This window comes from Erinaceus europaeus, chromosome 20 (assembly GCF_950295315.1).
Source record: "Erinaceus europaeus chromosome 20, mEriEur2.1, whole genome shotgun sequence".
Lineage (NCBI taxonomy): Eukaryota > Metazoa > Chordata > Mammalia > Eulipotyphla > Erinaceidae > Erinaceus > Erinaceus europaeus.
The window spans coordinates 6,234,341-6,248,202 of NC_080181.1; the positions used below are offsets into that span (position 1 = coordinate 6,234,341).

Genomic DNA, 13,862 nt, shown 5'->3' on the forward strand with positions numbered 1-13,862 from the left:
AGTCAGAGCTGAACAGCTCTGTGGAGACAGACAGACAGACACACACACACACACACACACATCCATACACACATACACAGTTGGTTTCACAGTATTTTTCTGTGACTTTATTAACACTTAAGGTGCCAATAAGGTATTCAAGTAGAGAGTTCAAATATATGGTTAAAAAGTATCTTTCCATTAATTTATAAAGTACTTCTTTCTATACACACACACACACACACACACACACACACACACACATATGCGCCTGTGTATATACATGTATATACATATGTATATGTGTGTATGATATATATATATATATATTCTTTAAAAAAATTTTAATCAGGGTTATTGCTAAGGCTCAGTACCTACATGATAAATCTACTGCTCTGCTCCTGGTTTTCATTTTTCTTGTTAAAAAATTTATTTTTATCTTACTTTAATAAGAAAGAAAATGAACAGGGAGAGAAAGACAAAGAGAGATACTTACTGCACTGTTTAACTGCTTATGGAGCTTCCCTTCTACAGGTGGGGCCCTAAGGTTTGAACCTGGGTCCTTGCACATGGCAATGTGTGCCCTCAACCACGTGTGTCACTGCCTGGCCCCTATAAAATACTAAATTCACCTTCTGGATTTTTTCTCTTTGTTCTATAGATATTATGCTTGGCAGAACAGATTAAATTCACCGAAGATGTAGAAAATGCTATCAAAGATCATAGTCTTCATCAGATTGAAACACAGCTTGTGAATAAGTTAGAGCACTATACTAATATTGAAACAAGTTCTGAGGATCCAGGGAATACTGGTATGGAAGTAAATATTCTGTTTTCTGATTATTTTAGTAATTTTTGTATATTTCATCTTAAATGACTTCTTGTGTTTCTGTCAATTGACCAGCTTGTTCTACTGCTACTGTAGGAATTATATTGAACAAATCTGTTTTATTGCAGTTAGAATAAATAATTTACTATTGTAAATGACTGACTCATAGAAATCCTTACACTATAAAGATTTCTTTTTCTCTTTTTTATTTTGTAGTTACCTTATATATTGTATATATTGCAGTATATACATTGAAAACTCTTCTAAAATTTGCATTCAACCATCAAACAACAACTCAACAGCATAATAATAATTTGTTATTTTTGCCTAGATACACTTTCTTCATTTTGGCGTTCGGGTATCATTTTCCTCCTGTTTGAAGACCTTAATTTTAGAGTGGGATTTCTGGTTGTAAATTCTTTTAGATTTCCTTTGATTTACATCCTTGCTCAGTTTTATCTTTATTGCTGAAGTATTTACTTGTGAAGTTTATCTAGTATTTCATTGGGTGTGTTTTGTGTTGACATTTTCTTTTTTTCTATTTTTGGGTATTATTCTACTCTGTTCTATATACTTTCTTTTGAAAATATTTTATTTATTTTTAAATTTTATTTGATAATGAAGGACAAGTTCATTGGATAAGAGGGGTACGATTCTAGCGAACAGAGTTCTCCATCCCACACCCCTCCATTGAAGCTCTCCTATTCTTTATCCCTTTGGGAGTATGGACCCAGGATCATTAAATGGGGTGCAGGAGATGAAAGGCCTGATTTATTTCTTTATTGGATAGAGACAGAGAAGCTGGGATGGAAAGGAGTAGAGATGCTGCAGACTCCTCTAGCAGGCATGGACGGAAAGGAGTGGCAGGAGTAGAGATGCTTCAGACTCCTCTAGCAGACATGCAATTCCCACCCATCCCACAGGGGGGAAGTGAGGACTTGAACCCAGGTCCTTGCACATCACCAGCCAGCCCTGTCTTCATACTTTCTACTGAGTAGTCATGCATTTGAGTTTGAGGAGAATTAATGTTATTTCTTTGAAGGTCTTGAATAAATCCTTTTTTTTTTTTTGCTTCCATGGTTATCGCTGGGGCTCGGTGCCTGCACTGCAGACCCACTGCTCCTAGAGGCCATTTTTCCCTTTTGTTGCCCTTGTTGTTTATCATTGTTGTTGCATTAATCCTTTTAAAAATATATTTATTTATTTGCCTCCGGAGTTATTACTGGAGCTTGGTGACTGCACCACAAATCCACTGCTCCTGGAGGCTATTTTTTTCCCCATTTTTTATTGCCCTTGTTGTTTTATCATTGTTGTGGTTATTATTGTTGTTGTTATTGATGTCGTCAGTGTTGGATAAGACAGAGAGAAATTGAGAGAGGAGGGGAAGACGGGGAGAGAAAGACAGACACCTGCAGACCTGCTTCACTGCTTGTGAAGTGACCCCCCGCAGGTGAGGAGCTAGGGGTTCGAACCAGGATCCTTACTCTGTTCTTTGTGCTTGGCATCATGTGCATTCAATCTGCTATGCTACCTCCCAACCGTCTTATTTTGTATTTTTTGCCTCCAGGGTTATTGCTGGGGCTTGGTGCCTGCAGTATGAATCCACTGCTCCTGGAGGCCGTTTTTTCCCCAATTTTTTGTTCCTCTTGTTGCTCTTGTTGTGGTTGTTTTTATTGTTGTTCTTAGAGAGGACAGAGAAATTGAGAGAGGAGGAGAGAAAGATAGACACCTGCAGACCTGCTTCGCTGCTTATGAAGCAACCCCCCCTGCAGGTGGAGAGCTGGGGCCTGTATCCAGGATCCTTACTCTAGTCCTTGCACTTTGTGCCGTGTACACTTAACCTGTTGCACTACTGACCAGCCCCCTAGTTTTATTTAATACTTACCTGTTGGATAGATACAGAGAGACACTGGGTGGGGGTGAGATAGGGAGAAAGAGAGAAACCTGCAGCACTGCTTTACCTCTTACAAGGCGTCCTTCCCTTCAGATGGCAACTGGGGGCTTGAGCTGGGGTCCTTGTGCACTGTCCAGGTGTGCCACCAGTCTGTCCCGAGATTTTATTTATTTATTTATTATCACAAGATAGGGGAGAGACAGAGAAGGGTGGGGGGGGGGCAGAGCACCAGAAGATCACTGTGGCATATGGGGTGCTAGAGATTGATTTCAGGACTTCACACTTCCTGTTTAGTGTCCTATTCAGTATGCTAACTCCCAGGCCATTTAAAAGTCTTCATTATTACTTCTTGGGAGCACTTCCTAAGACTGCTTAAAATTTTTCTTCACAAAAGAGTTGTGCATACAGAAAGAGTGAAAGATAAAGAATGAGAAAGGGAGAGGGAGAAGGGAAGAGAGAGAGAAAGAGAGAGAAGGAGAGGGAGAGAAAGAGAGGGAAAGGACACAAAAGATAGTGAAGAAAGAGTGTGAACAAACCAGAGTGTCACTCTGGCAATTTTTAGTGCCAGGGATCAAACTCAGTATCTCATGTTGTAAGTCTGGGTCTACTAATAGTGCTTTCATGAATTTTTCAGATAATTTCAACAATTGTTTGAGTTTAGTACTAGTACCTACTATGTCTTTTGTTTGTTTGTTTGTTTTGTTTTTTGTCTCCAGGGGCATGGTGCTTACACTAGGAATCCACTGCTCCTGTGGCCATTTTTCTCCTTTTTTTAAAATTAAAATTTTTCTATTGTGTAGGATAGAGAGAAATTGGGGGTGATAGAGAGGGGAGATGAAGATAGATACCTGCAGATCTCCTTCACTGCTTGTGAAGCGACTCCCCTGCATGTGGGGATGTGCTGGACATTTTGAAGGTTGTATTTGAGAATCTCATCTTAACTTCTCTGAATAATGTTATTATTTCTCAGTTTATTAGTTGATTCTTTTGAATTTAGGTTATAAGTTACAACCAGGGTTCTGTGAGTTGAGTTTCTTTTTTTAAATTTTTATATTTATTTATTTATTCCCTTTTTTTGCCCTTTATTGTTGTAGTTATTATTGATGTCGTTGTTGGATAGGACAGAGAGAAATGGAGAGAGGAGGGGAAGACAGAGGGGGAGAGAAAGACAGACACCTGCAGACCTGCTTCACGGCCTGTGAAGCGACTCCCCTGCAGGTGGGGAGCCGGGGGCTTGAATCGGGATCCTTACGCTGGTCCTTGTGCTTTGCACCACCTGCGCTTGACCCACTGCGCTACCATCTGATTCCCAAGAGTTGAGTTTTTCAATGTCGGTTTTGTTTTCAGACTTTGCAGTACTGCTCTGATCTGTCTTGGGTGGGTGCCACATAGTGGCCAGGTGCTCAGAGCCTTTGTTTTTCTGGCTAGTTTGAGGGTACAATCTTGATCATAATCATGAGCAAGATTATGAGACCATTTTCCTCATTCCCTTCCCTCTGTATCCTTTGCAATATGTTCTATCAACGATTCCCTTCGGCTTCCTTTTGGTCCTTAACCCAGAAAGCAAGAGTTTTATGAACTCTGCTTAGCTTCATACTTTCTGTGACCATAGCCATGACCTCAGCTAGTGAAAGACAATAGGGAGAATGAGCTGTTGGGCTCTGTTAGGATCACAGCCCTTCTGATTTCTTCTGTTATCAGCTGCCAGCACTGTAACTACCAGAGACTCCTTTTTTCCTCCTTAAGGCTGAGTTACAGACCTTATGGATCTCTCAGTGACAGTCTGGCTCTCTTGACTAGATTGAGTCATGTCAGAACGTAATGAGATGAGGGGAGGAAGTGAGAGGGTGGGGGAGGGTGTTTGCCACTTGGTGACCCTTCTAGTTCTGTTCATTTGCAATTTTCCTCATAGGCTTTTCAAAGTCTTGAGGAGTAGCTCTTTGCTTGTTTATGCTTTATACTTATATTCAGGAGAAGGAACAGATTGAGCATACTTCCTCTCATGAGTAAGGGACTAGAATCTCCCTCCCACTGAATTTTGAGGCCTTACTTGCCATACAAAATTCTCCTACTTTCTGCTCCCCAGAAAGATCTTTGGACTATACTCCCAGAGGGCTTAAGAATGGGGAATCTTCCAGTGGAGGGGATGGGACACAGAAGTCTGGTGGTGTTAATTATATGGAATCGTATCCCTGTTATCCCACAATCTTGCCAGTCATTATTAAATCACTAATAAATAAAAAGAATAAATGGGAAAATATATACAAATAAAGATATAGAAATAAAATTCTTCTTACTCGAAGACTTGATTTATTGGAATGATGTCTGTTACTATGTATCATTCAAAAGTTGTCTTTAAATTTGCATACTTAAATTTACATAATATGTATGTCATAAACATTGGATAATTTTTCTATGATTATTTTTACTTTTATACAGAATCTGGGATTTTGGAGCTTAAACTTAAAGCACTAATTCTTGATATTATTCATAACATTGATGTGGTGAAGCAGCTAAACCAGGCTCAGGTCCATACACCTGAAGATTGGGCGTGGAAGAAACAAGTCAGATTCTATATGAAGAGCGACCAGACATGTTATATTGAAATGGTGGACTCTGAACTGCAGTATACCTATGAGTATCAGGTATCAGATGTGCCAAGTGTGTGTGTGTTTTTTTTTAGTTAGAAGTTACTATTAGATGAAAGAAATACTTATATCATTTGTAAAGTGTAAGAATTTTTTTTTTTTTACTGTTTGTCTCCCCACATGTTTTAAAAGTTACCATGCATCAGAGAAAATAATTTTTGGAAACAGAGCTCATATGCTGGAGTGCACTTTACCTTGTACCAGAACTTGGGTTTGATCCCTCCCCACAGGAGAGGCTTCACAGAGGTGGGAGAGTGCTGTGTTGGCTGTCCTTCTCTCCCTTTCTGTCTCTCCCTCTCTCTACCCTCTGAGAGAGAAAGAAAGACAGTGAAAAAAGAAAGAAGAGAAAAGAAGGTAGGGGCCAGGCACTGGTGTGCCCTACCATTGCCGTGTGCAGAAAGACTTGGCCCCACCTGCAGTGGGGACACGACATGAGTGATGGACTCTCTCCCTCCCTCCTTCTCTTTCCCTGTTTCTTTTAAAACAATAATAATAATAATAATAGCCACTAGGAAACAGTGGTGGAGCAGTGCAGACACTGAGCCTGAGCAATAACCCTGGTGGAAGGAAGGAAGGAAGGAAGGAAAGAAGGGAGGAAGGGAGGAAGGAAGGGAGGAAGGGGTAGGTAGGATAGGGGAGGGAAAGGAAAGAAAGAATTTGCCTAGAATGGTGGGATCATGTGATAATCTTGATGACAAAACAGCTGCAAAAATGTTAAAGTAACATATTCAACTGGATTCTCTAAATGTATTCTTTGTTTTTAGTAGCATTTACATGGAATTTAAAATATACCTTTTAATCCATGGAGACTTGGATTCATGTGTCTCCCATGAACATGATTTGGTTTGTGCTTTCTTAAATGAGACTAAAGTTAGTATGAATATAAATGTTTGCTAAATGTTTTCTTCAGTTTGTGAGGTAAGAGAAATTTCAAACAAATACCCTAGCTTTTCTAACCTATTCTCAAAAAATTGAGCTTACTCTGTTTTTCATCATAATCAGTCAACAGTTTTGTTAATAAGCATTTGTCAGAATTGCAGCTGGTTCTCTGGAAATGGAAATGCATTTTGAATCCCAAGTGTGCCTATCTAAAGGGAAAATCTCTAAACTGCAGCTGCATCTTAGGAATTTTAGTAGACTTTTAAAGCCTGATTGTACAAGGAATTTTCAAATTACACTCTGAAACCCCCAAAGTAGTTCTAATATGTAAAGACCAGAAGATTCAAGGAAATACTTTATATGAATTGTTTATATGAATTTGTTTGACTTTAGGAATATATTTTTGTGTCATTAAAAGGACACTGAATGTCTGTCTGGAAAACCTTGCAATATATTGAGTAAAATGTATTCTCAGGAGAAAAACAAGTTTGGTTCAGTTTATGTTTTGAAATGTTTGTCTTGCTAAAAATACTTGGATATATATATATATGTTTGTTTTTCCTTTTTTTGCCATCAAGGGAGATAAAGGGGGAGAAAGATGCTTGCAGCACTGCTCCACTGCTGGTGCAGTATTCCCCATTGTAGGCAAGGTCCAGGCTGTTGAAACCCAGGTTTCCATGCATGGTAACGTGTGCACTTTACCAGGGGCACCACTACTCGGCCTTTGAATGTATATGCATATAATTCTTGGTATTTATTTATTTATTGCTACCAGGGTTATTGCTGGGACTTAGTCCCTGCAGGATGAATCCACTACTCCCAGCAGCCATTTTCCCCTTTCTTTTTGTTGCTAGACATTGAGGGGGAAGGTGGAGATAGAGAGGGATAGGGAGACATCTGCAGCACTGTTTTACTGGCTGTGAAGTTTATACCCTGCAGGTGGGGACTAGGGACTTGAACCTGGATTCTTGCAGATGTTTAAGTATTTTTTGGTGGGTGCTCCACTCCCTCTCCCTCCTTCCTTCCTTCTTTCTTTCTTTTATTCCTCCCTCCCTTCCTTCCTTCCTTCCTTCCTTCCTTCCATCAGGGTTATCTCTGGGGGCTCGGTTCCTACATGATGAGTTCACCTCCTCCTGTGACCATTTTTTTTCTTTTTTCTTTTTCTTCTAATGATAGAATAGAGTGGCATTCAGAGAGTAGTGAGAGATAAGCAGAGAGACACCTACAGCCCTGCTCTACTGCTCATGGTCTGGGGGACTCGAGAGTCTCATAGGTGCACCACCATCCTTCATCCCTTGCCCTCAGATATTTTATGTTCAAAACCTTTACCTATTTTGGTACCTTTTGAACTAGCTTTCACTGTATAAATATTTGTAAATGTTGAAAATAACATGAGTGTTTGAGTTATGTATTCTGTTTGTGTAGGGCAATGCTCCCAAGCTGGTTTATACTCCATTGACAGACAAATGCTACTTAACTCTTACTCAAGCCATGAAGATGGGACTGGGAGGCAATCCCTATGGACCAGCTGGAACTGGAAAAACTGAATCAGTAAAGGCATTAGGTGGACTTCTTGGAAGACAAGTTTTGGTTTTTAATTGTGATGAGGTAAAATAATTATTAAACTATTTAATAGTATGTCAGTTTTATGTTTGGTTTAATTTGAATGTACTTATATTTGTGAAATTGCTTCAGAGTAACTCAAATCACAAATAGATTTTATTTGAAAAGTAAAATAAAGGTTTTTGTAATATAGTTTCAAAACTTTTCTAAAGATAACTATTGTAAATGGATACAACAGTAATTTTATGTTATCATGTAGAAACTTTCCTATAAGATGACTAGTGAACAGAAAAGGAAATGTCTTAAATTCATTATAAACTACAATTTTAAGGATAGTTTAGTAGGATTTATATTTAAGGAGTAAATGAGATCTTTTACTTATTTTGTGCACTTTTCAGGACACTTTTACAGACATCTTTTATTTCTTGGGTCTCTCCTGGATTTTGAAAGAGTGGCTATTTTATTTCTACATTAGATTGATAGAGAGAGAGAGAGAGAAAAGAAAACCGAAAGAAGGTCTGGATGGTGGTACACCTGGTTAAGCTCACACATTACAGTGCACAAGGACCCATTTCCAAGCCCCCAGTCCCCACTTGCAGGGGGAAAATTTCACAAGTGGTGAAGCAGGGCTACAGGTGTCTCTGTCTCTCTATCTCCACTGTTCTCTCAATTTCTGGCTGCCCCTATCAAATAAATAAAGGTAATAAAAAAATAAGCACAAATGGATAAAGTAGTAGTATTTACCATCTTGATTATTTCTTTAATGAACATATTTTTATTATTTTAAAGGGCATCGACGTAAAGTCAATGGGGAGAATATTTGTTGGTTTGGTCAAGTGTGGGGCCTGGGGATGTTTTGATGAATTTAATAGACTGGAAGAAGCTGTACTATCAGCAGTTTCTATGCAAATCCAGACAATTCAAGATGCTTTGAAGAATCATAGAACTGTATGTGAACTGCTTGGCCAGCAGGTATGGAGAATGTTTAGAACTCAAAGAATGATAACATAGCGTTGGTCAAACTTGGGCAATATTTTCTTTTGTTATTCTTGTTTTTAATCTGTTACCAGTGTTTAAGCCTTTTCCCTTATGGATTTTGCCTGTGTATAAGGTTTCTTGCTCCCATTTTTGTTCCTATTTCCTTCACTCATATTTACACTGTGAGTTTGAACAATTCAGCTGTAATACTATTTCTAACATTTACTGAGCGCTAACTCTATACTGGCATTATATTGAGTTTTTTCGTGTATTAGTATTCACCACAACCCTATGAATTGGTGTTATTTTATTTCCACTGTATGGATGAAGAGAGACCATTGTTTGGTAAGTTAAGAATAAATACTAGAGGGGGGTCGGGCGGTCTTGCAGTGGGTTGAGTGCACGTGGTGCAAAGCGCAGGGACCGGCGTAAGGATCCCGGTTCGAGCCCCCGGCTCCCCACCTTCAGGGGAGTCGCTTCACAGGCGGTGAGGCAAGTCTGCAGGTGTCTTATCTTTCTCTCCCCCTCTCTGTCTTCCCCTCCTCTCTCCATTTCTCTCTGTCCTATCCAGCAATGATGACATCAGCAATGGTAATAATAACCACAACGAGGCTACAACAACAAGGGCAACAAAAGGGGGAAAAAATGGCCTCCAGGAGCGGTGGATTCATGGTGCAGGCACCGAGCCCAGCAATAACCCTGGAGGGAAAAAAAAAAAAAAGAATAAATATTAGAGCTAGGAATTGAATCCACACCTCTCTAATTCAGAAACAGTGTTTTTAATCATTATTCCATAGAAATGTGAAAACAGTAAACATGTATATATTCCTTTCTGTTTAGTGACATAAGTTCTTACAATTAAAATGTAAGTATATGCCTATAGAATGTGTTTAACTTCTGATATAGTGTGTCTATATTGTTAACATTTGTTAACTTTTATGCTGGCAAAATGTTTAATTTCTTTCCTTCTCTTACAAACACTAGATTGTTGTTTTTCCCAAATGGTGACCTTTCCACTAGTGATTTCAGTTCTCTTCCCTAGAGCCATCTTTATCATCTCCTTTGCTAGTATTTCATTCTTCCCTTTGCATTCCTCATTTAAATCTAGTTATATCTTTTATTTTAAAAATAATATATAATATCATCTATATCACTATAATATGATATTTAATAAAATTAACATACATAAAGTTTGTCTTAATTTATTTTTGCTTTCCAAGCACTGCTGCTCTTTCCTTTCTAGTCAGGTTTCTTGCTGGGGGTATATGTTGTTCCTAATTGCCCCTCTTTGTTTCTGTGTTCTAATATTGTTTCTCTTCTTTGTACTTTGTTGAAAATGCCCCTATGAGGTGGTACTCTAAAAGATACTTTGGTCTTCCCTGTCATTGTGTTAGTTCTACTCTAATTGCTTCATATTAATAATAGCTTGTAAGCTCCAGAGACCCATACATTTCTTTTCTGCCTTTTTTTCTTCTCTTCACTGTTGTGTAGTTGTTTCCCCCCCCCCCCCCCCCAGGGTTATTGCTGGGCTCGGTGCCTGCACCATGAATCCACCGCTCTTGGAGGCCATTTTTTTCCCCCTTTTGTTGCCCTTGTTGTAGCTTTGTTGTGGTCATTATTATTGCCCTTGTTGACGCAATTCGTTGTTGGATAGGACAGAGAGAAATGGAGAGAGGAGGGGAAGACAGAGAATGGGAGAGAAAGACACCTGCAGACCTGCTTCACCGCCTGTGAAGCGACTCCCCTGCAGGTGGGGAGCCGGGGGCTTGAACCGGGATCCTTATGCCGGTCCCTGCGCTTTGCGCCACATGCGCTTAACCCACTGCGCCACTGCCCGACCCCCGTTGTGTAGTTTCTGTATGCTTATTAGTAAAGTAGCTAACACAAGGAATGCTTTTAGTAAAACTATGTTGAATGAATAACCATTTGGACTAATTGTTATCTCTTAAACTTTCATCTTCAGAATATTGATCGTGAAGTATCTTTGTGACAGAGTAGTCTCTGATGAGTTTATTTTTATTTTTTTATTATAACTATTTTAAATGTTCAGTAAGGGCATGATTAGCACAGTCACAGTTACCTTTTCTGAAGGCATATGACTTATATGTAGAAATGTGTTGTATTACTTTTGGAAATATAAATTTATAGTTGCTCTGTTTGATACTTATATTTTATTATTTATTTTAAGATACATTCACTTATTTACAGAGAGATATGGGCGTGGTGGATAGGGAACCAGAAGATCGATCTGATTCCTGTGATGCCTAAGATCAAACTTGGCATCTCATTCATGAGGGCCCAGCACTTTACCTGGGATGTGTCACATTTCAGACCTCAGTGCTCACATTTTAAATTAATATTTTAGGTGGAAATAAATTCAAATTCTGGAATCTTTATAACTATGAATCCTGCTGGGAAAGGTTATGGAGGAAGACAAAAACTGCCTGATAATCTGAAACAGCTCTTCAGGCCAGTGGCCATGTCTCGGCCAGACAATGAACTTATTGCAGAAGTTATTCTCTATTCAGAAGGTTTTAAAGATGCTAAAGTATTAGGCAGAAAATTGGTTGCTATCTTCAATCTATCCAGGTAAGTTTTCCAGTTCTAATGTTAGATTTTTATGGTTTCAGCAATTGACAATCGTTTTAGTGATAATTTTCCTATTTGTCTAATTTTTGTAGTCAGTGATTTTCATTTTGGTTTTTTCATAAGGTTTTGATAGGAAAGATTTTAGTTTGAATAATAAAAAGTTACGGTACAAAATAACATGTTTTTATAAAATGTTATTTTATAAAATATATTATAAAATATTAATAATTTGGTCTTTTAGTCTTAAAAATATTTATTGGTATGTTCTAGTTTATTGCTACTTACTAAACTGATCTACCAGCTGACAACTCAAAACTTTGTTTTGTGGAGGAAATCTTTTACATAGTTTTTTTGTTTTGTTTTCATGATAATGAAATGATAATTTTAATTTCTTGAGGCAATGTAGAACTCTTGGCAGATCATTTAAGAGTGATAGTGAAATAGTGTGAACCTCCCATTATCATGTAGGGGCACAATCAAAGGGGAAACTTCATTAGCAGTGGATGGTGCTGTAGTGTCTCTTCTCTTTGTATCTCACCCGCTGTCAAGGGAATAAAGAGAGGTACTGAGGGAAGATGGGAGGCAGCATAATGGTTATGCAAACACACTTTCATGTTAAGGTTCAGGCGTTACAGGTTCAATCACCAGCACCATCATAAGCCAGAACGGAGCAGTGCTCTGGTCTCTTTTTATCTTTCTCTTTGTAGTTCTCTTTAATTGAAAAATGATAAGTGAAATATTTTTTGAAATACTGAGATATTAGAGTGTCAGAAACTGAGGGTAAAATGGATTGATAACTTTCAAGGTAAAGCATATTCCTTAGTATTTTCATAAGATAATTAGCAGGTTTGTGCTAAGTTTACCAGTTGCTTGAGAACCATCCATTTTCAACATTAAAAAATTTACTAGTTATTTAATATTGATTCACAAAATTATAAGATAACAGGAGTATAATTTTCCACCATTCCCTTCATTGGAAATGGCATTAGTTCTTCCAAGATCACAGATATGGGTTGACAGCTACTTCTTTTTAAAAAATTTTTATTAATTTTTTTATTTATAAAATGGAAATATTGACAAGACCATGGGATAAGAGGGGCACAATTCCCACTGACAGTTACTTTGATAACTATCTTAACTATGTATATATACATTTGCCTCCCTTTATCCTCTGTGGTCCTACCTTCATGTCCTTCCTGAGTCATGCCTACTACTTCTGAGTGACCTCCCCATCTCCCTCCCTTTTCCCCTTTTTCTCTCTCCAGGTCCTGGTGGAATTGGAGTTCAGAGCCATCTGGTCAACTTCCCCTAATATTTCCCCCTCTGGGAGTATGGACCTTTTTTTTTTCTCCCCTAAAGATTTTATTTTTTAATGAGAGAGGAGGAGAAAGAACTAGATATCACTCTGGTACATGTGCTGCTGTAGATTGAACGCAAGACCTCATGCTTGAGAGTCTAATGCTTTATCCACTGCGCCTTCTCCTGGACCACTGTACCAAAATTCTTTATGGGGTGCAGAAGGTGGAAGGTCTGGTTTCTCTAATTGCTTTTCTGATGGACAGTGACATTGTCAGGTTGATCCATACTTCCAGCCTGTCTCTGTCTTTCCCTAGTGGTGTATGGGTCTGGAGAGGTGAGGTTGGGATACAGAGGTGAAGTTATCTGCCTGGGGAGATCAGGATAGTCATAGTAGCACCTGCAACTTGGTGGCTGTGGATTAGTGAATTTCTGGAGAGATTCTGGTTGTATTTTGTTGAGATTTCAGGTGATTTTTTTCAGTTTTTTTTTCTACTTTATCAGAAGCACGATCTGAAATGGCTCTTACTCCATAGCCACTCAATTTCAACATTTTTATTAAGTGATCATTTTGTGTGACTGGTTCCTTCATAATATATATTAATGAAATATCAGTACTGATATCTGTGTGTCAGTTCTGTATCTTAGGACATCATGATGATATAAGTTCTTTCTTTTTTTAAATTTTTAATCATCTTTATTTATTAGATAGAGACAGCCAGAAATCTAGAGGGAAGGGAGTGATAGACAGAGAGACATCTGCAGCCCTGCTTCACTACTCACAAAGCTTTCCCCCTGCATGTGGGGACTGGAGACTTGAACCTGGGTCCTTGCACACTGTAACGTGTGCTCAACCAGGTGCACCACCACCGGGCTCCTCTTCCTTCCTTCCTTTCCCCCTCCCCCCCCCCCGATCCCCCCCCCCTTCCTTTCTTATCACTGCTTAGCTCTGGTGGTTGGGGGATTGAACCTGGGACCTCAGAGCCTCAGGCATGAGAGCCTTTTTGCATAACTATATGCTATCTCCCCTGCCTAATGATAAATTCTTGCAGCTATTTGATGCTTTGTGGTTTCCATGTATTTTCTTAAGGGAACTTTTGACACCTCAGCAGCATTATGATTGGGGTTTGAGAGCTTTGAAGACAGTTCTGAGAGGAAGTGGAAATCTTCTTAGACAATTGAAGAAAACTGGCACTAAAGGTGAAGG

General features: G+C 38.8%; 1 protein-coding gene across 4 annotated transcripts in view; it reads left to right on the top strand.

The window, feature by feature from the left end:
* DYNC2H1 (dynein cytoplasmic 2 heavy chain 1) overlaps nucleotides 1–13,862 on the top strand; it is a 197,217-nt gene that overhangs the window by 50,520 nt on the left and 132,835 nt on the right. For all 4 annotated transcript variants that reach the window (XM_060179749.1, XM_060179751.1, XM_060179750.1 and 1 more), the window contains exons 31-36: nucleotides 641–791; nucleotides 5,142–5,347; nucleotides 7,655–7,837; nucleotides 8,582–8,764; nucleotides 11,136–11,359; nucleotides 13,746–13,861. In XM_060179749.1, the coding sequence (XP_060035732.1) occupies nucleotides 641–791; nucleotides 5,142–5,347; nucleotides 7,655–7,837; nucleotides 8,582–8,764; nucleotides 11,136–11,359; nucleotides 13,746–13,861 (1,063 nt within the window). The remainder of the gene's footprint in view (nucleotides 1–640; nucleotides 792–5,141; nucleotides 5,348–7,654; nucleotides 7,838–8,581; nucleotides 8,765–11,135; nucleotides 11,360–13,745; nucleotide 13,862) is intronic.